The sequence below is a fragment of the Mytilus edulis genome, chromosome 13 (genome assembly GCF_963676685.1).
Source record: "Mytilus edulis chromosome 13, xbMytEdul2.2, whole genome shotgun sequence".
Classification (NCBI taxonomy): domain Eukaryota; kingdom Metazoa; phylum Mollusca; class Bivalvia; order Mytilida; family Mytilidae; genus Mytilus; species Mytilus edulis.
Window position 1 is genome coordinate 20354331 of NC_092356.1, and position 26773 is coordinate 20381103.

General features: G+C 33.3%; 1 protein-coding gene across 1 annotated transcript; it reads right to left on the reverse strand.

Moving 5' to 3' along the window:
* Positions 1-4112: 4112 nt before the first annotated feature.
* LOC139500054 (uncharacterized) lies at positions 4113-25296 on the reverse strand. Its single transcript, XM_071288765.1, has 3 exons — positions 25167-25296; positions 8420-10953; positions 4113-5676 (listed from the first exon to the last, which is right to left on the reverse strand). The coding sequence occupies exons 2-3, from the start codon at positions 10856-10858 to the stop codon at positions 4981-4983; spliced, it is 3135 nt and encodes a 1044-aa protein (XP_071144866.1). The 5' UTR covers positions 10859-10953; positions 25167-25296; the 3' UTR covers positions 4113-4980.
* Positions 25297-26773: the final 1477 nt, after the last annotated feature.

A 26773-nucleotide genomic window follows, 5' to 3' on the forward strand; every position in this document is an offset into this window, starting at 1 on the left:
TTCTTAAAATCCATATTTAATGTAGATGGCCCAAGACCACAATTAATGACCCCGCTTTTCGTTGTCCACGAATATAGTTCCTTTTAATTAGAGTGTATTTTTCCTTAATTTTTTTTCTTTCCTTTCCTCACTCATTCCTTAAATCTTTTTGGGTGGAAATGAAAGAAGAGAGGTCAAATACATTTTTGGAGGTTGTATTTTAACTGATTTTGATATGGAATGAGTGATTAGGTCAAGTGCAAAAAGGTGATATTTACAGTTTTCGGAACATCTCTTGACTTGTCAATAGGGGTATGGATGTGTATTGGCTAAATTTGTAAAAGTGATTGCTTCAATCTTTCTGAATTTTGGATATATATTTGGACTAGGACAATACATTACACACACAAAAAATTGGACAAAAGTGCATGGTGCAATTTTTTTAATGATGCAAAAGGTTATAAAGAACTGATAGAGGAATTAATTGTGGTCTGTGGCCAGATAGGGTGTCTTCCTCCATTTTGGATTTTGAAATACTAGAAAACAAGGTCTAGATCTTTGATGAAATGTGCAAATTTTTATAGCAGTAGGTAATTCATGTGTAAGAATTTTCATTATAATATAGAAAATGCCATGTTTGATCATATTTATAATTGTATTTTACAAAAAAAAGAATTCTTTTGTTTGATTCATATTTTTCCAACTTTGTCAAATAAGGGGAGGCAACTCAAATGCAAGGGCAGATAATTCAGATAGTGTTAATTTTACAATAGAATGTGTTAGGAATTTACCCATTTTTACATGCAGCAAGAAAACAAGTCCGGTGACCCCATTTTTTCTTTTTCTTACCTGAAAGCATAATATTGGAGCTATGATCGTCTCATATTTTATCTCAAAATTCTATGGTGTGGTTTGCGTTTTATGGCGGAAAAATGGGTTTTCCATGCATAATCTATACAAAATCTTGACAATTTTGCACAACCTGTAGTGTGAAAATAAGTCCGGTGACCCATTCTTTTTATTAATGTTTTTTACAAGCAGGATATGAACCACATTTTGGCAAATTATTAAAAGATTCTATGGATTATAATTTAGACACCCCATCTACCTTAAGTTAGAAAAACCATCTGAATTTTATAGTTAAATAAATGTCTGGTTGAACTTTATAAATAAGTCTGGTTTAGTCCGAATTCTACAAAACACATGCTAAACTCATTGACAATCCGACTTCACCTTAACCATACTCTGTAGTCTCTTGTCAATGATCTCATTGACAATAATGTCACATTTCCATTTTTATATTTTTATATAGCCTAGCTTATAAATACATCCTTCATGAACAAAACAAATGCAAATTATTCCAAGGACATGTGTCATATTTGTGATTGTTATTAAAATATGATGTTTTCTGACAAAAAGCTAAATGAATGAAATGTATATATATTTAAAACAAGTACATGTACAACATTAAAGTTAAGGTTTACAAAGTAATTGGTGATTGTTGTATGTAAATGTTAACTGCATGCAAAAAACTATATGAGTCTTATCAGTTATAAGCTGAAAATGAAAACAAAATCTTTTAAAAATCTTTCTCTGGATATACTACATGTACTATAAGAAGCATATGTTAAAGTTTCATATAACCGAAACATTGCTAAAAAGTTGTAAATAAATGTTAACCTTCAAAGTAAGATTTAGCAGTAAAATACTGAAAACTATACAAAATATTGATATAAAGGTTAAATAATTTTGATCTGATGCTTATTAAAAAAGGCTTCAGACAATTAAATTTGATCTGATCATCATGAAAAAAACCTACAAAATTTAATCAAGGGGTTACAAAGTAAGCATTGCAAGACAATAAAATTGAGAAAGGAAATGGGGAATGTGTCAAAGCGACAACAACCCGACCATAGAGTAGACAACACCCGAAGGCCACCAATGGGTCTTCAATGTAGCGAAAAACTCCCGCACCCGGAGGCGTCCTTCAGGTGGCTCTTTAAAAATATATATATGTATACACTGTAAAAATAGTGCTTAGAATTTAAACGTGTTGCAAGACTTATGTGCTTAGGAAAGTGTTTAATTTCTAAGCATTAAAAGCTAAACATGTTTTGGCTCTCAGCACTTCGCACTAAACATGTTTTGGCTCTCAGCACTTTGCAATAAACATGTTGTTGTGCTAAACATGTTTAGCTACATCGTCAAGTATATGAAGCTAAACGTGTTTAAATTCTAAGCACTTTCGATATTTAGACACTTTCCTAAACACGTTTAGAATTACAACACATTTAGGCCGAAGACGGCATGCATACCACGTGCTAATTTTTGAGCGGGAAGAAGAAACAAAGAACCCGAAGTCAAAGGCCACGCTGTTTACTTCTGACCATAACTGTTTCAGAAAGGTAAGGAGTTATAATTATACTGATTCTTATTTTGTATTGCCAATTTCAAATGATTATTGACAGTTATAAGTATTATGTACAAGTACACTACCGTATAGTCAATGCAGGAGAAGAAAAAGGGGGAACCATTTCATGAAACAAGTGCTTGTAAGAGATTTTAGTGTTCAAACTATCTTGTGTAAAGATGAGAGTTGTTTAATGTTCTATCATGCAAGCTAGCACTTACAAATGTATTATATATATATATGTTCTTTGAAAGGAGTTCATGAGGACAATTTTCATTTGGTACTCCTCGGCAGATTATAATGGAACATGAAGGGAAGCGGAATCTGCCGAGTGCATCATTCGCAAAACCAGTGTCATATCGAGTTCATTGTTTTAGTAAGCACTTCCTAAATGCACAATCAACATTTGCTCAACATAAATAAAAAGATGCTTGTTTTTCTTCAATAGTTATAAGCCGTTGTGCTTTCTTATATTTTTATTGATATGTATTGTTTTATTCTAGATGAGAGAAGTGCAGAGAAAATCATTTGTCTTGACATGATAAAAGAGGAGATAATGCACAGTAGCAACTATATTGCTAGGTAAGAATCCGAAGTGTATTTGATTTTAAAAATGTCAATATATATTTGATCAAATGAATGATATTAAGCATGAAAAGAAGTTTTATATTAAAAATATCAATTGACTCAGCAGTACATTTATGCTTTTATACCAGTGTTCTAATGTTGTTATCTGGATCTTAAATCATGCATTTACTTTTTGGTGTAGTAGTTCGTATATTTATATTTTTAGATTAATTCTACTTAGTTGCTTATCAATATTTTTCTATCTTTCAGGCCAGTGACCAGCAGTTGGGTACTAAGAAAGGAGAAGCTCTTATTGACTTGTAAAATGAAAACAGGACATTTTCAAATTGTTTTGATTGGTCAATATTATGTATATGCACGTTGCTATGAATTTATGATTTTATGAGTTAATATTTGATTGTGTTCAATGATTAACTGGAAATAAACAATTACATAAATTCCTTTGTTTCATATCTTGTAATTTTGTTTTTAATCCTAGAATAAGTATTATAATAATTTCATTTCAAAAGTTCTAGACTGTTTAATGAATCTTTGAAATGAAGAAAAAATGCAATAGTCGAATGTTGACAATTGAATTAAAGAAAATACTCATTCAGATTGAAAAGGTATTAGTCACAATCAATTTGAATTGGAAATTCAAGTTTCTTAGTTTGATGCGTTTGGCTCCTTTTGTGATGGTATGAACACATGTAGTATTGAAAGCTATCATACGTTTTACAGTCTACCCTTCCGGAGTATTAGTTTATTTGGGGTCTAATGAAGTAACGGCTTATCGTACTAAAACGATAAACATGTTTCTTCACGACCCTTTATGGTCTAAACATGTTTACATTCAAAACACTTCACAGCTAAACATGTTTCCTGACAAAACACTTCAGAACTAAACATGTTTCCAGATACAACACTTTACAACTAAACATGTTTACAGTCTAAGCACATTTTAGCAAAACATGTTTCTAGTCTAAACACTTTACATCTAAACATGTTTACAGTCTAAGCACTTTATAGCTTGAAACGTTTAGGCTGTTAACACATTAAATATTAAACATGTTTAGATTTAAAACATGTCAAAAATCGGTTTCACAAATGTGTTTAGGAAAGTGTTTAGGCTCTAAACACAATTTTTAGAGTGTACTAGTACATTGATAATAGACGTCATACATACGTTATACTTATACTCCGAATTATACACAAGAAACTAAAATTAAAAATCATACAAGACTAACAAAGGCCAAAGGCTCCTGACTTGAGACAGGCGCAAAATTGCGGCGGGGTTAAACATGTTTATGAGATCTCAACCCTCCCCCTATACCTCTAGCCAATGTAGAAAAGTAAACACATAACAATACGCACATTAAAATTCAGTTCAAGAGAAGTCCGAGTCCGATGTCAGCAGATGTAACCTCATTTTAGATCACTATGTCTAACATAAGTGACTTTCTTGTAGGCTTGACAAAAGGGGCAGTCTTTAACATGCACAGAAGACACGTACATGTATCAACTGCACTCTTCAAATTCTATGGTAAAGCCATCGTTTTTATTTATACAGGAAACCCCTTTTATCACTCAGATTTACAATAAAATAAAACATATTTTCTAAACAAGAATGTGTCCTCAGTACACGAATGCCCCACTCGCACTATCATTTTTTCTATGTTCAGTGGACCGTGAAATTGGGGTAAAATCTCTAATTTGGCATTAAAATTAGAAAGATCATATCATAGGGAACAAGTGTACCAAGTTTGAAGTCGATTGGACTTCAACTTCATCAAAAACTTAACCTGAAGCGGGACAGACGGACGAACGGACGAACGGACGAACGAACGAACGGACGGACGCACAGACCAGAAAACATAATGCCCCTCTACTATCGTAGGTGGGGCATAAAAATAATTTAGCAAAGCTTTCAGTTATGTGCTAGGCTGATCCAAGGTAAAGATTTAGCTGCATCAATAGTTTCGTTGACATACGAACTGTAAGTTAATAAGTCTTTTTAAACCCATTCAACTGTGCATTTTCTTTATATGGGTTTTCAAGTTATCTCCCCTTGCAAACTGCTTCCCACAAGTATCACAGGTGTACGGTTTATACCCAGTATGTGTCCTTCTATGAGTATTCAAATTGTCAGTTCGTCCAAAACTTTCACCACAAATATCACAATTATAGTTTTTTTTCCCTGAATGTACTTTGAGATGATTCTGAAAATGATATTTTCTTACAAACTTTTTACCGCAGATATCACACACAAACAGAAGATCGGGATTTTTTGTCACCTCCTCTTGTTCATGTTGACGTTGATGCCGATTATAATTTGAACCATCAATCGGTATCATTTTACCACACGTGGTACACTCAACGTCTTTGCCCTCATGTTCTGCTAAATGTCGTCTAAACGCACTTGGTAGACATTCTCCTTTGCCACAAATATGACATCTAAAGGGAAATTCCTTGGTATGTTTCTTGATAGTATGACACCTTAAATGCGTTTTATCTCTGAAGCTTTTATTACAATACTTACAGATCTGTTTCTTGAAATGATTCCGGTTAACATGCCGTTCTAATTTACCTTTAGTGAAAAATTCCTGTTTACAATATGAACAAATATGCTTCTTTTCAAAACATATTTGATGGAATTTACTGTTATGTATTCTCAGAGTTTCTACATTCTTAAATACTTTTGAACAAGATTCACAAAACTCCTGAAAAAAATAAATATTTATTATGTTTTTGAAACATAATCATGATAAATAATATGGAAACAAATTTTTTTAAATGCCTAATTTTGCTATTTTTTTGTTAAGTAAAAAAACATAATAGAAGAATTTGCTCAGATCCGTATGAAAATCAAAAGCAAAATCATTATCTGATCTGATAGGTATGATTCTATGAATAATTTTCTACTGTATCGATGTCCTATACATGATTTATATATGTTATGAAAGTAAGGATATCCATGATAGCAGGGTCTTACTTTATTGAATGATGCCATTTTTATCTTTCTTTATTTTCCCAAATTTTCTCAATTTCTCTATTCTTTATGTTTAATAAGTACTTTATTTATTGTCAATATTCTTTAACATTATGCTTTAGACTTCTAGCATTTTTTTCTCTTTTATAAATCATGTAACTGTTTGGCCATTATTCGCGATCTGTAAACTTGGCCAACCACTCTTTATTCTACATGAATTGTTATTTGGATGGAGAATTGACTCATTTGCACTCACACCACATCTTCCTATATCTATTATATAGTTAAATACACTTAAAAAGAGATTAAAAGGGGAGTAGGAATAAATTCAATCTTGAACAAAAAGGTCTATGAATATCAGTTAATTATTAAAAGTCAAGTAAGCAGTAAAAAAGGGGGGGGGGGGGGGTAGGAGGAGTGCTAATCCCGAAATCCCCGACTTAAATAGTTATCAAAGGTACCAGGATGTAATTGTGTACGCCAGATGCGCGTTTCGTCTAAATAAGACTCATCAGTGACGCTCATATCAAACTATTTATAAAGCCAAACAAATACAAAGTTGAAGAGCACTAAAAACACGAAATCCCGAGGTCACGAATTTAAACAAATTAAATCCCGACATCCCGAAATTCGAAAAAAGAATTCCCAGATCCCGAAAAGGGTCAATCCCGAAAATCCCGGGCTTCAAAACACCCGATCCCGAAGTCCCTATAAAGGTCCTATCCCCCCTCAGTAAATCTGCCTAAGAATCAGGCAGTGGTGAAAACATTCAAACTGAGAATTGGAAAAATAAACTGACAACACAATCATGATAATGGCTTTAATATCAAAAGACAAAACAAAACAGTACACAAAACACAACATGAACATAGAAAATAAAAGACTGAGTGAGAAACACGAACACCACTAAAAACTGGTGGTGATCTCAGATTGGCAAATGATGCCAATTAGAATTTACATTATTGACGGATCTACAATTCTATATGGCTTATAATTTGATACGCCAGACGCGCGTTTCGTCTACATTAGACTCATCGTTGACGCTTAGATCGATACATGTAAAGTTGAAGAGCAGTCTCGCCTTCTTTTGCTGTTAGTCGCAGGCTCGACAAAAGCGAGGAAAAAAAATAATAAAAATATTACTCTCGATGCTATCTTCTGATTGTCAGAAGGTTCTGTCCAAGTTTGGTAGTTTAAGAAAGTTATTAAAATTTTAAAAACTTTAACGACAGTTCGTCCCTACCGCAAGTTCGTCCGCCATCATTGTTTTTATTTATCGCGCATGCGGAAGACCTGTGACGTCACTTTCCAGCTGAGCGGCGTTCTATATATAAATTTAGTTCTCGATACTATTTTATGATCATAAACAAAAAGCTCCAGTTCAAGTTTGGTACAAATCCAGAAAAGTTGAAGAAAGGTTCAATTTTTTTTTTTCTAAATTTAACCACAGAGTGAGTGTTATGTTTCCTGACAGAAAAACTAAGGCCATTTATAAGTAAACTACGGAAAAAATGTTGTTTTTTTTTACAAAAGTTACTGCTTGAAACTATCTTATGATCGTAAACACGCTGTGTACAAGTTTGGTAGATATCTAGGATAGTTTAAGAAAGTCATTAAAATTTCAAAAACTTAACCACAGAGTGAATATTTGTGGACTCCGACTCCGACGACGCCGAAGCCGTAGATTGAATGTAGGATCGCCATGTCTCGCTTTTTCGACAAAAGTCGAAGGCTCGACAAAAAAAAAAAAACAATTTGCATTTGAAACTGTCTTTTGGTCATCGTGGTCATCGTAGGCTTTTGTTGACCAATAATTTTTTTATCAATACAATAAGGTTGGACAAATTCATTAATTTCTACTATATCTCAAACAACAAACTAAACTTTAATTGTGATGACAGAATGTGAGATCACTATCATGACTAGACAAAAAATTAAATTAAAAATTGATTGATGTTGCCTTTCTACCTATCTAAAAAGCAGCCTACACCAAAACATCAAATTGTTTCATTTTTGTTATTTAACTCTTACATCCTTTTCTTGTTTTAGCCATGCTTAAACACGTAGCTTATATTGTCAGCCCAAAAAATCTCTACCTAAATAACATGGGGAGGCAATACCAAACGAAGATATTCTTAAGGATGGAACTTCACTACAGCTCAGGTGGATTTTGCTTTTTCCACCCGCCTTCAGTGCATTCGGTAGGCAGAATTTCTAGCTTGTCCACTCTGCCCACTCGTAAGAGTGGACATGCAATTTCCTTTCTTGAATCAAAAGACTTGCAACAACTATCAACAACCTATTTATATATATATTGTTTAAAAAGAGATTATAGCTAGAATGAGCACGAGTACTGCATGTACTGACAACTGTACATGTGGGGAGGTGGAAAAAACAAAATCTACATGGGCGGTAGTGTATGTTTTAATTTGCTTAGTACTGCATCTTTGTTGCAGGTAAGACTCCAAACGTACCTTGTTTTGGTGTTGAATGTGGATTGGTATGTGTTCTATCAAATTCTGTCTATCGTTATGATCTTCACCACAGATTAAGCATTGGAAAGAAATCTTCTCAAAGTGAGTAGGAATATGGTTGCTCAACATTTCTTTGGTTTGAAAAGTCTGTTCACAAATATCACATGTTAGAGCATCAAGACTTTTCTTTCCACGTTTTTTATTGTTGTATTTTCTTATTAATTTTTTTCTCATTTGATAGGAAGACATTTTAGTAGGTGGTTTTCCTGAGTGACTTTGTCTACTTTTATTCACGTGTTGTATGTGATGCTCCTTGTTGTCATATCCATCAATGTTTGGATATCGAAGTAACAATTCAGCCTTCATTGCTTGTGTGCCCAAATAAAATTGACATCGTGCACATTTTAAAATTACACTACTGAATTCATTGTCATCAGTTGGGATATTTGTAATATCATTATGATCATCAGAATACACGTTCTTGTCCTCAGCACACACACCATCAACAGGTACATGCATAGAATCAATGTTTGAAGGGGTCTTAATTTCCGTCTCATTTTTTTCATCATGTTCATTATTAGCAGGGGAAGATTTCAAATCCTCGTCTCTTTCTAATGCCTTCAATTTTGAAAGTTTAGCATTTGTGTTTTTAGTATTCTCATCATCTGAACTTTCTTGATTTCTTCTGGCATGTACACTGATGTAATGCCGCTTCAAATTGTACATATTTGCAAATCTATTTGAACACACATTGCATTCCAAGCCGTGCAGGGATAAACCTTTATTCCCGCACTTATTTGAAATGTCGTTATTAGTTATTTTTACATTACGTACCATAGCATTTGAATTGGGGGTTTTATCATTTAAACACTTTTTGCGTGTATCTTTATTACACCTTTTTTGTCCAGAGGATGAGCAACTTTTGTCCGGTTTTTTCTTGTAGCTAGAATCAAAATCACTAAGTCCTGCAATGCACTCTTGTTGTCTTTTCTGTTTACATCGTCTAGCATGATCATCCCTTTTATTAACAGTATCTTCCTCGTGTCCATCTTTGTTTAAACTATAACCTATGTTAGAGCTATGATTCACATGTTGGTCAATCTTTTCAAACATGATGGTCATTCTTTTGTCTTTTTCAATGTTTGTATTTTGACTGACAGGTCGGCCTGTGGTACTTACACTACACATTCCATCAAAATTATCAGAATTATCAGAAAGGATAATAGTCTGAAGACCTTCACTTTTATCTGATTTGCTTGAAAAATTACTTATTTTGTCTCCAATATTTTTTTTACCAATGGACATATGTACCGGTGGTACCAATATATCATCATCTCTTACTGAAAACACATGTGGTAACAAGATTTTATCTTCTCCCATTATATCACGTGTACCTTTACATAAACAACTTTTATGTTTCATTAAGGTACCAGTTAGAACAGTTGCTTCCCTTTCCTCGTTTTTTAACCAATCAAGTTTTGCGTCATTTCTTTTTAACTTCTTTGTATTTTGAAATGTCTCATTTTGATGAATATATATTCTTTCTTTTGAACATCTCAAGACAGTTTTGTTTTGTTCAACTGTTACTTTTCCAGGTTGCACTGATTTACTGTTCTGTGATGCCTCTGATTCATGGAAATATAACTTGAAACCAGTATCCTTATTTTGTCGAAATTCATTATCCTGCCAAAAATTGGAATTTTCTCTCTTAAATACAAACTGATTGCCATGATTAACATGACTGAGGTCTACACTATTTGGATTTTGGGGGAATTTCATAACATCATGAACATCTTTAATAGTATCCTGTTCCATAGTTGGGGGTGTTTTTTCTTGTCCTATATCTGTACCAGATGGATGTGACATACATGCATCTGTTGTTTCTGTTGACTTACTTTCTTTTTTTATACTACAGCTCACACTGTTTCCATCTCTTCTGTGGGGTAAGTTTGGGCCACATTCTATGTATATGCTAGGGATTCTTTGTTGTTTATCGGAGTGTCTTGTGTTGTAATTAATTATAACTTGCTGATGTTTATAAGGGAGTTCCGTGTAGTTACTTAGGACCCTCTGTTTTTTATGAGATTTAACAGAGTCCTCAGTTTTCATGTCGGAGACCTGCATTTGTCCGGTGTTTATGTTAGAGATCGGCTGTTCCGTACTGAAATTCTCTCTGTTCATCATGATTGAGTTGGTTAGCTGATGTTGCTTTTCAAAGTATCCTAGGTTAATGTTAATTGGCTGTTGTTTTTCATCATATTCTGTTTTTATGTTGGTGAACTGTTGTCTATCAGTATATTCTTGTTTTATATTAATTGAATGATGTTTTTCATACAATGAATCAACCATTTCATCTTTGTCCACTTTTTCCCTTCTAAGAACAGCGGACCCTGCCTGTTTGCTAAAAGTATTGTTGCAGTTTAAACCATCACCTTCCATTTTTCATCTGTTTTATAAAGTAACTTTTACATCACTTTTACATCAAATAGTGACAAATCATGAATCAGCATCAGGAATTTTTTAATTGGTCACTTCTGAAAAAAAAACCAAGAAAATTTCTGAAAAAAATTCAAATGTGAATGTCTGATGTAAATTAGAAAATCTTAGACCTTTATATTCAATCATGTCATTGCACATGTTAAATTCTTGATTATAGTACAGCGGATTCGTGACAAATTGTGCTAATCCTGTGACAAACATGAAACTTGGCATGAACCTGCCCAAACTATTACTCTTTTAATTTAGATAGGGAGGCATTTGAAAAAAAATGTCTCACTTCCGGTAAAATCCAAAATGGCGGACATCATACTTAAATCTGCCCAATATTGAAGGCTAATATGTGAAAAGGTGTTATAATCATGCTGCTATTATTATATCCAGCACAAACCTTTGTTATGTGCTACTTGTGGATATACAAATGTATTATACATTGTTATATAGATCATATAACTTTAATAACCCTACTTCCGGTTAAATCCAACATGGCGGACATTGTACTAAAACAAGCGTATTTTAGGGAGGGTAATTGAAATGTGTTTAAACGTATTGCTACTATCATTACTTTGATTTGATTGAGCAGAAACCTTTCTTTGGATAGAATTTATAGGACATATGTCTTTAAATCCCCTACTTCCAGTATTATCAAATATGGCGGACATATAAATATGAATTCATTATTTTAATAATCAACTTTTTTCAAAATGTAAATAAAGTTATTTTGTGCTGGTAACTAATCTTTTGGCTTTAAGTTATCTTCAAACTACTTATTCACCCTTATGTTTAGAATGTTTTCATACAAAGTTATCACTTCCGGTAAAAAAACGATATGGCGTAAATTTCAGATATGAGTCCTCAATCTGTATCCTCGATGAACAGTTTTGGATAGATTGAATAAACAAAATAAGGTCACCAAAAGTACGAAAACATCTTCAGAATTACTAATTTATGGCCGCAAAAACATGTTTATTCCCTATCACCACCACAAGCACATAAAGCAGTGCATGGGAAACCTGATTTTCCACATTCACAAAGACCCCGTTGCACCCTTTCTTACATCCATACTGTACAAGCTCCTGACAAGATGAAGAGGCATCACAAAGAGTTGCCCAAAAGGGTTCCCATTGATCCTATTTGTCCCTTTGCCAATTACAAGCTTGTTACTCATACACTTCCGAAATGGTATATTGCACGTTTTACATGCTGAAAAAGAGTAGACCGAGTCGTTGGAATAGCCTCATTCAGTCATTCCTCTTCCATGAAAAGATGTTTTCTTGCTTCGTTAACCCTGTCTGATAAGTTTGTTTGATCCTACAGTAAAACCACGTATCGTTCTATCAATGACATTATCAAATCCATATCTGGTGATGTTGGCTGATCAATCATCATTCTATTGTAAATGCTGAAGTCACATCTTCAAATGCCATCCATGTCATAAATGCGGTCTTTTTGCCCTGTCCAGCAAACGTGTAATCACTCAATGCCTGGTGCATTTTAAAGGTCATGGATATATATATATATATATATATATATATATATATACATTTGTATATATACATCTAAAGCTTTCCGCACTCCAAAACGCAAGTCAAAGTTCGTCTACCCCTATGTCACGGAATAGCACGACAGCAATGACAGCAACATAAGAATCGACTGTTCGAATCATTACTCATTAAAGTTCGTGTTTCACTGCATCAGACACATGCATCATGATTCTAGTATCAGCCTGTCCGTGTGAACATGGTGCTAAACTTGAAACATCATCATGTGATGAATATCACAGAACATCCTGAGCATTTGTTGCTACAAGTACCTTTTCCACAAATTTCATTGAGCAAGCTGCTGTGAATGATAACTAAAAAAATCTTTCTTACTGCCGTCATCACTTAGAAAACTTTGCCAATTTTGAGGAGGTTTTTTTCACCCTGGACTCGTCTGTGCATTATTTACTCCCTACCTTTTCAAACTATTGTCTATAAAATTGAGAATGGAAATGGGGAATGTGCCAAAGGGACAACAACCCGACCATAGAAAAAAAACAACAGCAGAAGGTCACCAACAGGTCTTCAATGTAGCGAGAAATTCCCGCACCGGGAGGCGTCCTTAAGCTGGCCCCTAAACAAATATATACTAGTTCAGTGATAATGAACGCCAAACTAATTTCCAAATTGTACACAAGAAACTAAAATTAAAATAATACAAGACTAACAAAGGCCAGAGGCTCCTGACTTGGGACAGGCGCAAAAATGTGGCGGGGTTAAACACTATGTACGCATCCGAGACTACATCCACTGATGTAACAGTTTCAAAGTATTTCCATATACCGAGTACATGCTAAATTGGTAGGATGTCCTTACCTTAAGAAAATCCTGTACAAGAGTGGAGGAAGTCTTGGATGCTTATGTTAGTTGTAGCAACAAATGCCGAGGGTGCTCTATCTTATCATCAAATGATGATGTTTCAAGTTTAGCACCATGTTGACATTAAGAGGCTGACACTACAATCATGGTGCATGTGTCTGATGCAGTGAAACACGAACTTAAACGAGTCATGATTCGAACAGTTGTAATTTATGATGCTGTCATTACTGTTTCGTAATTCCGTGACATAGGGGTAGACGAACTATGGCTTGTGTGAGGGAGGGCAAAAAGTTGTGGATTAATATCTATCCATGACCTTTCAAATGCACTAGACAATGAGTGATCACACACACTCCCCGTAATCCATAAAATTGAGAAAGGAATTGGGGAATGTGTCAAAGCGACAACAACCCGTTGTGACACAATACCTTTACCCGTTGTGATACGGTTCCCCGTTTGCTTGAAAATGAAGACTGCGTGGGAGACATTGATGACATTTGTAGAAGTGACTTTAACATGAAGAATGATAAATGATCAACTTAAATCACCGTGTTCTTACTGTTAGACCGCACAAACTTATAAATTTGGGTTAACGAAGCAAAAAAAATAACTATTTGCGCAAAAAGGAAGGCTAATTGAAGCTATTCCCTCAAATCGGTCTAGTTTCAAGCATATAAAACGTGCAATATACTTAGGCGGATGTTTGGATGGACGACCTTGGAATTAGCTCTTATGCTTATATACCAGTCCTGTCACTAATGGATTAAGAAGAGACAAAGAGGATCAATGGGAACCTTTATAAAAAAAGTTTTGCTGATGCCTCATCATCTTATCAAGAGCTTGTACATAGTGGATGTAAAAAAGGATGCCGCGGTCTGAGGCCGCGGTCGTTGTAATTGTGGAAAATCTCCCATGCACTGCTTTTTGTGCTTGTGGTGGGGATTGTGAATATACATGTATTTGTAGCCAAATAGCAGTAATTTTAATAAACTATGTATTGCAATTTGGGGGCGGATGGCATTTGGGAGGTGAAAGATTTTCTCGTGGGTTTGAACCCTCCCCCACTGAAAAATGGTCATTTTCCGTCTATTTTCCGATTTTAAAACGACCTTGAGAGGTGAACATTAACCAGACTGTGTTTCTTTGTCATTAAAGTATTACCCTATAGGTACAGCAGTCCATCCATGCTAACTGGGAGTATATGGGACTTAAGTGTCTTGCTGGCGAATTATTATCGTCAAGTCGGGTCTACCTAAATGTCCGTTTATACGGATTTTTGACAAAACGGTGACCTTGATTTTACAGACTAGATTCCTATTGGAAATATTATACCTCTTTGTGTTCCTATACCACCTATGCATGCATTTACGATAATAGTTTATACCTACAATGACTACCAGTTAAGTAGTGGCCATCAAAAGATGCCCACCCCCACCTGATTTTGGCTACTTTTCACGTTTTTCCGATTTTGAACTCTTAAACGACTTTCAACGTGCCATATTTTCATAAACAGACGTCTGAGACCATGGACCATGAACTGCTTGGTTGAAGTCCCTGCTATCATGACAGTTCAGGTGGGGCAGTTCAAAAAAGGTATGGAGGGTCATACGGGCCATCAAAGAATGGTTGTCGCCATGACGCCTGTAGGCGTCATTGGGGGTTAATGGGTTAAGGGAGCTACCATTTGATTTTTATGGGGGGGGGGGGGGGGGGGGGGGCTAGGATGAAAAATTTTGTCCTGCCTTTTTTTTAGCTGTAATTTCTGTCCTGCCTTTTTTTTAGCTGTAATTTCTGTCCTGCCTTTTTATTTTTCACTCTTATCGGTCCTGCCTTTTTTAAAAAAGTTTATCCTGACTTTTTTTTACCTAAATTGTTGTCCCGGCCTTTTTTTTGCAAGTTTACTCAAAACTTCTGTCCTGCCTATTTTTTTCAAATTTCATCCTAGCCCCCCATAAAAATCAAATGGTAGCTCCCTAAGTACTTTAGTGACTTTATTTTGTTGTAGGCGATAGAGGATATAGATTGAAATTTCATCTTTGAAATTAACGCCATATCGTTTTTTTTTAACCGGAAATGTTAACTTTTTATTAAAACATTTGAAACATAATAGAGAATTAGTGGTTTATAGAAAATCTTAAAGCCAAAGGTTTAAAGACCAGCACAATTAACTTTTTTTATTACATTTGAAACAAATAGAATATTGAAATAATAAATTGATATTTCTATGTCCGCCTTATTGGATATAACGGGGAAGTAGGGTTTTAACGACATATGTCCCATAAATTGTATTCATGAGAAGCACCAAAGTAAGGTTCCTGCACAATATAATGATAGTAGCAATACGTTAAAACATATTTCAATTACCCTTCCTAAATAATAAGCTTATTTTAGTACAATGTCTGCCACATTAGATTTTACCGGAAGAAGGGTTTTGGAAGACATCTAATCTATATAATATATCCAAAAGTAGTACATTATTACGGTTTGTACTAAACATTATGATACATGTAGTAAGATGATAATAAAAACTTTACACATACTATGATACTAGCCTTTGATATTGGGCTGATTTAAGTATGATGTCCACCATTTTGTATTTTACCAGGTGTGAGACATTTTTTCAAATGCTTCCCTATCAGAATTAAAAGAGTAATAGTTAAGGAAGGTCTATGCCAAAACTCATGCTTGTAGCAGGATGTGCACAATTGTTCTGAAATATGCTTGCACTATTAGATTGTTGTTATAATTTAGTTACTAAAGTACATGTAGTTTTTTAAAATACTAAAAAGCTGTTAATTATGATATATGGTCCACTATAATAATGTTGAGGTTTTATCATACATGTACACAAGAAATCCAGCCACACACTAAGCATCATTGCACTCTAATTTTAACAAAATTTGTCTTTGTGATTATATTCATGGACTTCTTACTTGGCAAAACAACAACATGAACAAGTACCCAATTATTAATTCACAAAGGATTTAACCTAATTTATAGTTTAATAATAAGCATGATAAGCATACAATTCATATTATGACCAGATAATTTAATGCTATTATAATTATAAAAAAGATAATGGATAAGGACATAATTGAAGGTCTTCCTGCCATGTCCATCATTGTTGTTCATGCAAACTGCACATATTTTGATAGAAAAATATGACCTCGGGTTTAAAAGGTTATTATTAAGGAATGTCAGTTAAAAGATTATTTTTCATGAAGAGTGATTTCAAAGATATATATATACCATGTATACATATACTTTATAAAATAAATGTACTTTTGTATAGTATAAAGGTGATCATTTATTCTTCTGGTTCATATAATACATTTTTGATTTGCGTAACGCCATTAATTTGGTTGCAGTCAAAAAGAACATACTGATCAGCCAATTAGAAGAAGGTATTCAAAAAACAATAGTGCACGCGATTAAATGTCACCTGCTTTACTAACCATTGATTTTAAATTTTAAATACTACAAGTATCTCATATGCATAAACTTGACATTTTTAAACATCCATGACAATTAAATACGTCCCACTTTGGAACAGAGAGACAAACAGAAGAAATGACAGATAGATAGACAGGGGTAAGTAATACCATATTCCCCATTTTCTAGTCATTTTAATTTTAAGGCCAGAAAAAGATAAAGCTTGAGGTAAAAATACCAAGATAATATTAGGCAGCAACCATTTGATTTTCTGGGGGGGGCTATGGTTTTTTTTGGAAAAAAAAGTTTGTTTCCAGGTTTTGGTGAAAAAAATAATTTGTTTTGGACCCTGAGTAAAAAAAATTGTTTGTTTCACCCTCAGCTGCCACTATATGTAATGCTAAAATTGAAAGAAAAAAATTGTCTCAGGTTTGTCGCTAAAAAAATAGATTGTTCTTCGCCGAAGGCGAAAAAAAAAGTTTGCACAGAAAAAAAAACCATAGCCCCCCCCAGAAAATCAAATGGTTGCTGCCTTAGTAGTAGGTACATAAATATGTACATGTGCCTCCACAAAATTGTGTCAAACAATAGCATGAATACATGCAGGTCAGTGACAATGACAGAGGGAAATAAAAGAGTGCTTCATCTAAAACTCTTCTTCCCCCCCCCCCAAAAAAAAACAAAACAAACTATAATACTACCAGCAGGCCAGAATCGATATCATGACATAACAACTAACACAAGCTATTATATATATCAATGTCAATTCATTGAATCACAATTTAAAGTTAACAATCTTATTTGGCATTATAATTATATATATATGTTTACAATACAATGAAATACATGTACAAGCATTTTGACATGTTTTTATGTCAACAGGCTAACCATGTTAATAGACAGGATTGAAATCTATTACAATGTAGTACATGTTTGATATATATATATGCCTAATCATGCTAATTGATTGTTTATTTTTACCATACATATTACAAGTTATTAAGTTTTGAATTTTTCAAAACATACAATGTTATCTAGTGCATTCTATTCCTTAAACATGTTAAAACTTTCAAGATGTACAGGTTTTTCTGTACTCAGAACACTTTTTTTCTAAAACATAAAACATATTGGAAATTTATTTTACTAGAGCATATGCTATGCCTTAAAACTTTTCCAGATTCACATGTTTGTCTGTACTCAAGAATAAATTTTGAAGTGAAAATGAAGCCATTTTGACAATTGAAACTAAAGTATAATTTCAAAGAGTTCAAGCAAGTTTTTTTTTATATGCACATCATCCTTATATATTCTAAAGAAACTAAGACCAGCCATTTTAAGCTTTCAAAAGCACTCAATCAAAAAATTTGTTATTGAAATCATCAATTTGACAGATTTTATTTGCAATTGACTTTTTGTTATATATTCTGATCTACATTTTTAATTCTGACATTTTTCTGATCTTACTTTACTGAACATTCTTGCTGCTTTCAATTATATCTATCTATAATGAACTTGGCCCAGTAGAAACAATGGGAAACATTTTGTAACTAGAGGCTCTAAAGAGCCTGTGTCGCTCACCTTGGTATATGTGAATATTAAACAAAAGAAGCAGATAGATTCATGACAAAATTGTGTTTTGGTGATGATGATGTGTTTGTACATCTTACTTTACTGAACATTCTTGCTGATTACAATTATCTCTATCTATAATGAACTTGGCTCAGTAGTTTCAGTTGAAAAGGTTATTAAAAATTTACGAATTTTATGAAAATTATTAAAAATTGACTATGAAGGACAATAACTCCTTAGGGGGTCAATTAACCATTTTGATCATGTTGACTTAATTTTAGGTCTTACTTTGCTGTACATTATTGCTGTTTACAGTTTATCTCTATCTATAAAAATATTCAAGATAATAACAAAAACAGCAAAATTTCCTTAAAATTACCAATTCGGGGGCAGCAACCCAACAACGGGTTGTCCGATTTATCTGAAAATTTCAGGGCAGATAGATCCTGACCTGATAACAATTTTAACTTGTGTCAGATTTGCTTTAAATGCTTTGGTTTTTCAGTTATAAGTCAAAAACTGCATTTTACCACTATGTTCTATTTATGGCCATGGTGGCCATCTTGGTTGGTTGTCTGGGTCACCGGACACATTTTATAAACTAGATACCCAAAAGATGATTGTGGCCAAGTTTGGTTTAATTTGGCCTAGTAGTTTTCAGAGGAGAAGATTTTTGTAATAGCAGGGATCTCCATGGATGAAAATTGAACCATGGAGGAACTTTCACCATTACAAACCGTGTCTACGCTGTACAGTGTAGCGCGATCGGAAGTATTTTATCCCTCCATACAAGGAATGGTGAACATGCAGCTAATTCATTGCTTATTTAAATTGTATTTATTTTAATTTTCATTATAGAATTAGAAGTATCAATATTTTCATTTATTGTCGTTTTTAACCATTCAAATGCCAAGTCTTCATGGTCACCCCTTAGTCGAGAATGACCAAAAGCTGTCATGAAGGTCCCCGTGTAGATTTCTTGTATTTTTGGTAATTGTTATGGGGGTTAAAAATCATTTGATGTGGAGCTTATTTTTCATGGACACTGTCAAATTCAGAACCCATTACCGGTATGGCTGATTTGCAGCAATAACAAAACGATTCGTACGGGTTATGTGAAAGGTTAAAGAGATTTGTAAAGCAAACGTTGACAAATGAAAAGGTTTTTAATGACTTTATCTGGCAAATTGATGCTGTGCAACATGCATCTTTCGAGTCTGAATAGAAACCGGAAACGCGGATGTATCAATTTGATTGTAATATACAAAATGAATTCGGAATTACGATACGATATTTTTTACAGGAAATATTTAAGTTTTTACTTTTAAACTTTTAAAGTAATTCTAAATTATCGATACAGCAGTACTCGAGTTATTTACGATGAAATAATATTTATTGTTTTGCATCTTGTACTTCTTAAGAAAAGGGGGATGCTGATTGCGTAAGTCAAAATAAAGCACGTGTTCTACTTGTTAAACTGTTTTCTTTGTAACTGGATTATTAATTTATTTATTTAACCTAAATTATCATAATCATTTGTTGAAACTTAGTTGATTAATTCGACAAATGGATCGTCTATCCTCAGATAGTATTCTCCTGTCTGGTTTGTTGATCTACCTGTATACAAGCTCAGGTACAAGTGATTAGCGATCTTAATCCGGATATTCCTCAGGCGTTAGAACTGTATTGATTATAACATAAAAAGCCCAAGGGTTATGCAATTACATGCATTTGATTATAATTGATAAAAAAAATGGCGTCGGGCTACAAAAAACGATGAAGTTTTGAACGATGGCGGAAGACAATTTAACGATGGCGCAAGACATTTTAACGATGGCGCAAGTCATTTGACGATGGCGCAAGACATTGGAACGATGGCGGGGCGCCATCGTTAAACAGGCCATGGAGATCCCTGAATAGTTAACAGATGATGACGACAATGAACGACCGACGCTAAGTGAACGAGAAAAGCTAACATGGCCCTTTGGGCCAGGTGAGCTAAAAATATACAAAAATTTACAAAATTTATGAAAATTATAAAAAAATGACTATAAAGGGCAATAACTCCATTTTGGTCATGTTGACTTATTTGTAGGTTCTTTCTTTGCTGTATATTATTGCTGTTTCTGGTTTTCTCTATCTATAATAATATTCAAGATAATAACCAAAAGCTGCAAAATTTCTTAAAATACCAATTCTGGGATGGCAACCAACAATCTGTTGCCTGATTGGTATGAAAATTTCAGGGCAGATAGATCTTGACCTAATGAACAATTTTATCCATGTCAGATTTGCTCTTAATGCTTTGGTTTCAGAGATATGAGCCAAAAACTGCATTTTACCCTATGTTCTATTTTAAGCCATGTCAGCCATCTTGTTTTGCGGGGGTGGTCATGGGACACTTTTTTTTTTAACTAGATACATCATTGATGGATTGTGGACAAGTTTGGTTTAATTTGTCTGAGTAGTTTCAGAGAAGATTTTTTGTAAAAGTTAACAGATGATGACGACAATGAACGACAGACGCAAAGTGAACGAGAAAAGCTAACATGGCCCTTTGGGCCAGGTGAGCTAAAAATATACAAAAATTTACAAAATGTAAAAAATTGACTATAAAGGACAATATCTCCTTAAGGGGTCAACTGACTATTTTGGTCATGTTGACTTCTTTGTAGATCTTACTTTGCTGAACATTATAATTGGTTTATACAGTTTATCTCTATCTATTATAATATTCTAGATAATGACAAAAAACGGCAAAATTTCTTTAAAATTACCAATTCTGACAGGGGCAGCAACCCAACAAAAGAGGTTGTCGGAGTCATCTGAAAATTTTAGGGCAGATAGATATTGACCTGATAAACAATTATACCACGTCAGTTTTGCTCTAAATGCTTTGGTTTCAGAGATATAAGCCAAATCTACATTTTACCATCTATGTTCTATTTTTAACCATGGTGGCCATCTTGGTTGGTTTGCCGTGTCATCAGACACATTTTTAAACCTAGATACATGTACCCCAATGATAAATGTGGCCAAGTTTGGTTAACTTTTGCCCAGTAGTTTCAGAGGAGAAGATTTTTGTAAAAGTTAACAACCATGGACGACGACGGCGGACGACCGACGATGGATGCCAAGTGATGAGAAAAGTGAATATTTATTTCTTTATGTCTGTTAAAAAAATTATATTTGTCTAATTTTGGTGAAGGAATCAAAATGTTGTATCAGTAAAATACAAAAAAAAAATTTCTCTTTTGTTTGACACCTTAATGCATGTTATGTGGCTTATCTATTGAAGAAACAAACAACTACATGTAAATTAAAATTCATGCAAATATTTCATAGCATAAATATTTAATCTATATTTGCATGGTGTTCAAATGTTATCAATTCTGTCAGAATGTCAGTCAATACATTACATTTTAAACCATGTTGGTGGTGCACTTTATATGGCAGATGCCTACTGTCAAGCCGAGGTGAGGGATGAATGAGATGTACATGTAAAAAAACAACATAAAATAATTTTACATACAGATGAAAATGCATTGTGTGAGATTGTTTTTTAATTCTATATATTAATTAGTACACACTGCAAAAAAAAAGACCTAAATCTAAAGGCAGACGCTGATCCAGGAGAGGGGGGGGGGGGGTTGAACATCCCCCTTTTTTTTTTATGATCAATGCATTTGAATGGGGACATGAAGTTGAGTTAGACCCCCATTTTGTCCTGGGTTAGGACCCCCCCCCCCCCTTTTTTTTAAATGACTGGATCCACCCCTGAAAGGACCTTTCTTCATGCGCGCATGCAGGATTATGAAAATAGATACATGTAGATCATGTAGATGTAGCAGAAAAATAAGCAGTCATCATGCATTATTTTCATATGTACAATGTATATAAATATTATAATCCTGATGATGAAACTACTTCATGATCAGTAAACTGTGTATGCAGGTTCTAGGTCAGTGTTAGAAAGTGGTGAACATTTAACTAGAGGCTTTGATTAATTAAAGAGCCTGTTTCTTCATCAAAGGACATTCTCCAACTTCAGAGGCCAACATTAATTGTAGACAAAATTAGAATTCTTGACAAAAATCTGTTCTGTTGATCTTGTATTGCTGATGATTTAGCCTGTTTACTTTAATTTCTCTCTATCTCTATCCACATTGTCCTTCTTAAAATGTTCAAATATTCACATTATTAATAAAAAAAATAAAAAAAAAAATAGACATAAATGTTTGAATAATACAGGGGGTCATTTTCATTTATTCTAATTTTTTTTTTGCAATTTTTTATGGATCCTAGGTATGTCATGTATGTTACGGTATATGGGTATAATCAGATAATTAATTTTCTATAAATTTTTTAAAAGTTTAACTTTAAAAGAAGTTTCCCTTGAGGGACTTTTCATTTTTTATGTGGGAGGAAAAGGGGAGGGGGGTGGTTGTGGGCTTGTAAATAATTAGTGGGATCAATTTTTTTTTTCTGTAAGTGGAAAAGGGGGGTTCAAATATTGTTATAAATTCAAAGTGAGGTGAGGATTTAAAGGGGTCAAGTTTTTTTTCTGTAAGTGGAAAAGGGGGGTCAATTTTATGATAGGCACTGGCTACGGTTACATGGAAATGTTACAATAATAAAAATATTATTGTTACATTTGAGACTAATTGCCGGAATGCAAAGATGGGTAAGGAACCGATTAATTACAAATGTAACAATAATTACTGAGGCTACGGTTACATTACGTTATTGTTACATGAAAAACAGCAATGTACATTAGATTTCTTAAACTTAAATCTTCTATAGTTGTTTTGCTTAATTCTTTCATATGTACTAAATGATACTTGTAATACTGATAAATAATATAGGGTTATTGCATGAATATTGGGGAATATTGTCCCGAGTAGAATTTTACACGAGTTTGCGAGTGCAATATATGTTCTACGAGGGACAATATTCCCCAATATTCATGCAATAACCCTTTTATTGTATAGCAATATAATATTTGGAAGTAAAAACTGGTTTATACTAAGATTTTGACGTTGATGACGTCATGAATTTGAAGATTTATTGCACTAGTGCAATATTGGAATTTATTGCACTCTAACTTTTGGTTACTTTCTGTGGGAAATATTATATTGCTATACAATAATAAATATTATTATCATATACTTAGACTAAATAACATTTGATTTTTACCGTATGATAATAGCATTAAATTAAAGTATTTTCCATATTTTTCGAATTGGTGCTTAGCGGGCTGATATGAAAAGTTTATCACATGCTTCGATTGTTATCACATGCCTTTCCGTAACGTTATCACATGGCATTCCGGTGATACTCGGCAAATTCCGGAAAATACACCTCAATGCTATGTTTTCAGTGAAAAACATTACAAAGTAGTGTACAAAACAATTATTTAAATACTGGCAAGTATATTGTATAAAATAATTAAATTAAATAAAAAAAAAAAAAAAAAAAAAAATGCATTTTTTAAGTTTTTCTGAAACATAATTTAGAAAGTTACTTTAAAAAAGTTGAATTTCCAAACAATGTTTATTATGTATATTGTTGAATTATTTTTTTGTCGATTCGTCCATATTAAAATGTGTTGTTTTTTTCTCTGTTGAGGCATATGATAGAAACATATTGAATGTATCAAATTTTGGGTCCGACGTCCGTGAACTTTTTACTCTTTCAACTTCTTTTCGGGAACCACGTAAAAGGATCAATATATGAATCTGTTATTTTTCTCTTCTGTTGAAGCATATGATAAAAAGATCATAACATGTCATTTTTCATATCGCATGTATTATCAGCCCTCGGTCAATATCAGCCCTCGAGCCATGCGGCTCTTGGGCTGATATTGAACCTAGGGCTGATAATACATGCGATATGAAAAATGCCATGTAATAATCTGATATTATTCAACAATACTACTCAAGATTAGGAGTGTCAAAGGCGAAACATATAGTTCAATGGTTTCACTTTTTTAAAGTATTTAACTGCACACCTACTCTTATTACTGTCATTATACTTTGAACCAATTTTGTTTAGGGTGAAAAACTTAACAAATTGGGATGCGTTTTAAACCGGCGAAACTTAAACAAAATCAAGACATAAATTTCATACAGCTATACAACTTGACCCAAATTAATACATCAAAAGCAAAGTTTGCTAACTGTAACTTAAATACTAAGAACTTCTGTATGTACACGTAACCGTGGAGGACGTAATTTCGTTCATCAAAAATGTGTCGAACTTTAAAAACCACTTACTTGATTTGTAGAAATTGTCATTGTAAATAAAAAATTACAGTAAATAAATTGTATGTAATACATGTAATAAATGTATATATTGTAAATATAAAATAAATGTCTTCATTTTTTATTATTTAGTACATATTACTAGTCCCATCGTATATTGCTGTTTTTCATGTAACAATAATGCTATGTAAGCGTAGCCTCAATAATTATTGTTACATTCGTAATTAAACAGATCCTTACCCAACCATGCATTCCGGCATTTAGTCTCCAATGTAACAATAATATTTTTATTATTGTTACATTTCCATGTAACCGTAGCCAGTGCCTTTATGATATCTGTACTAATTGAAACATATTTTTTTGTGAAGGGGGGGGGCAGGACGTTTTACAGGACGTCTGGATCGGGTGTTTTTAAGCTTGGGATTTCGAGATTGACCCTTTATTGGTAAAAATTTCATGGGGATCAAGTTTGTTTCTGTAAGTGGAATAAGGGGGGGGGGGTCAAATATATTGTTATAAATTCAAAGGGGGGGTCAGTTTTATGATATCTGTAATGAAACATAATTTTAGTGTGAACCTTTGACTGTTCAATATTACTATTTAACAGTCGATAGGAATTCTTCTTACATTAAGCTTCATAGGAGGGTATACTCTGATTCAATATATACAACGTGAGGCTTGGTCAAGCTAGATTTCTCCACACTTTTTTCGGTTTTGATTTTCGTATTTGGGTTCCAAAATAAGGGATGTAACTCTGTAAAAGTATATCACGGCACAAAATCGGTAACAATGTTTCCGGAAATACAGATGGTCGACCAGTATCAGCTATATTACTTTTGTTTATGTCACAACTTTACTTAAAGTCATATGAAACCCGATGATATTAAAAAAAATGATGCATATGTTTTTTATAACAAAATGGATAGTAGTCATGTCGTTTGTTTATATGTTACATATTTGTTTTTCGTTCATTTTTTTTTACATAAATAAGGCCGTTATTTTTCTCGTTTGAATTGTTTTACATTGTCTTATCGGGGCCTTTTATAGCTGACTATATATGCGGTATGGGCTTTGCTCATTGTTGAAGGCCGTACGATGACCTATAGTTGTTAATGTGTGTCATTTTGGTTTTTTGTGGATAGTTGTCTCATTGCCAATCATACCACATCATCTTTTTTATATTATCAAACTTATGAACATAAGTTATAAAAAAGTCTTTAATTTGTCCACATTTACATGAAGTTTACTTTTATTTTAATTCGCCCATATATTTTCATTATTCAAAGTAACCTTAGCATGACCCTTCTCGTAAAAATCCGGTGATCGCAATACACGTGGATCTGTCACTGAAATAGACTATTACTAGTATCTGATTGTATGCATGCTATATATTCACGTGCTCAATATCCATGCTTCTTTGTTGATTGTTTACTGTATTAAGGTGACAATCGGTAAACTACGACCTAAAAACACGACAAAAAATGAGCTGCCATATTTTCACTTCATAAAAGACAGAGCGAAAAAAAAGACGATTATACGATATTTTTGCGTAAAAATGGATAAAATCGCGCACAGAGAACTTAGTCTAATTAAGTTTATGATATATACATGCATTGGTTCAAGAATGGGATAAATATTATTTTTCACCAGTCACTCGTTTCATATGACTTTCAGTATAATTTTACTTATATGACAATAAAGACTGATTATATAAAAAATGTACCACATCTCTAATTTGTATATCATAAAGATTTACATAACTTTTATATGAGGAGATGATTTACTATATACATATTCCCTATTTTCTGATGTCAAAATATATTTGTTGATATAAAAAAAAAATGAATTCCTGCTATCAAAACTTGAGTTGTTTGAGTTTTTTTTTTTTTTTTATATCAGATTATATTTGTTTATATCAAAATTATTTCTTGATATCATGTAATCATTTTTTTATTTTGTTTTTATATACCGTATATCAAGAATTCAATTTCTAGATGTCATAAATTATCTTGTTCCTTGATATCAGAAATTAGAATTTTTACATGAAAAAAATAAATCTAACTTATGATTAAACCCCCTTTACAGAAAACCCATATTTTCTTATGTAGATAACAAAATGGAATGTTTGATATCAGAGAACCAGTTTAATAATTTGGATGAAGATCCTATGTACAAAAGTTGCAGTGCAAAACAATAATCTTGACTAGGCTAGCAACCAGCTAAAATGATTTTTT

Coding starts and splice junctions, on each gene's coding strand:
- LOC139500054 (XM_071288765.1), bottom strand. CDS start 10,858: ATGGAAGGTGATGGTTTAAACTGCAACAATACTTTTAGCAAACAGGCA. Junction 5,677..8,419: donor ACATTCAACACCAAAACAAG/GTACGTTTGGAG, acceptor TATTTTTTTCAG/GAGTTTTGTGAATCTTGTTC.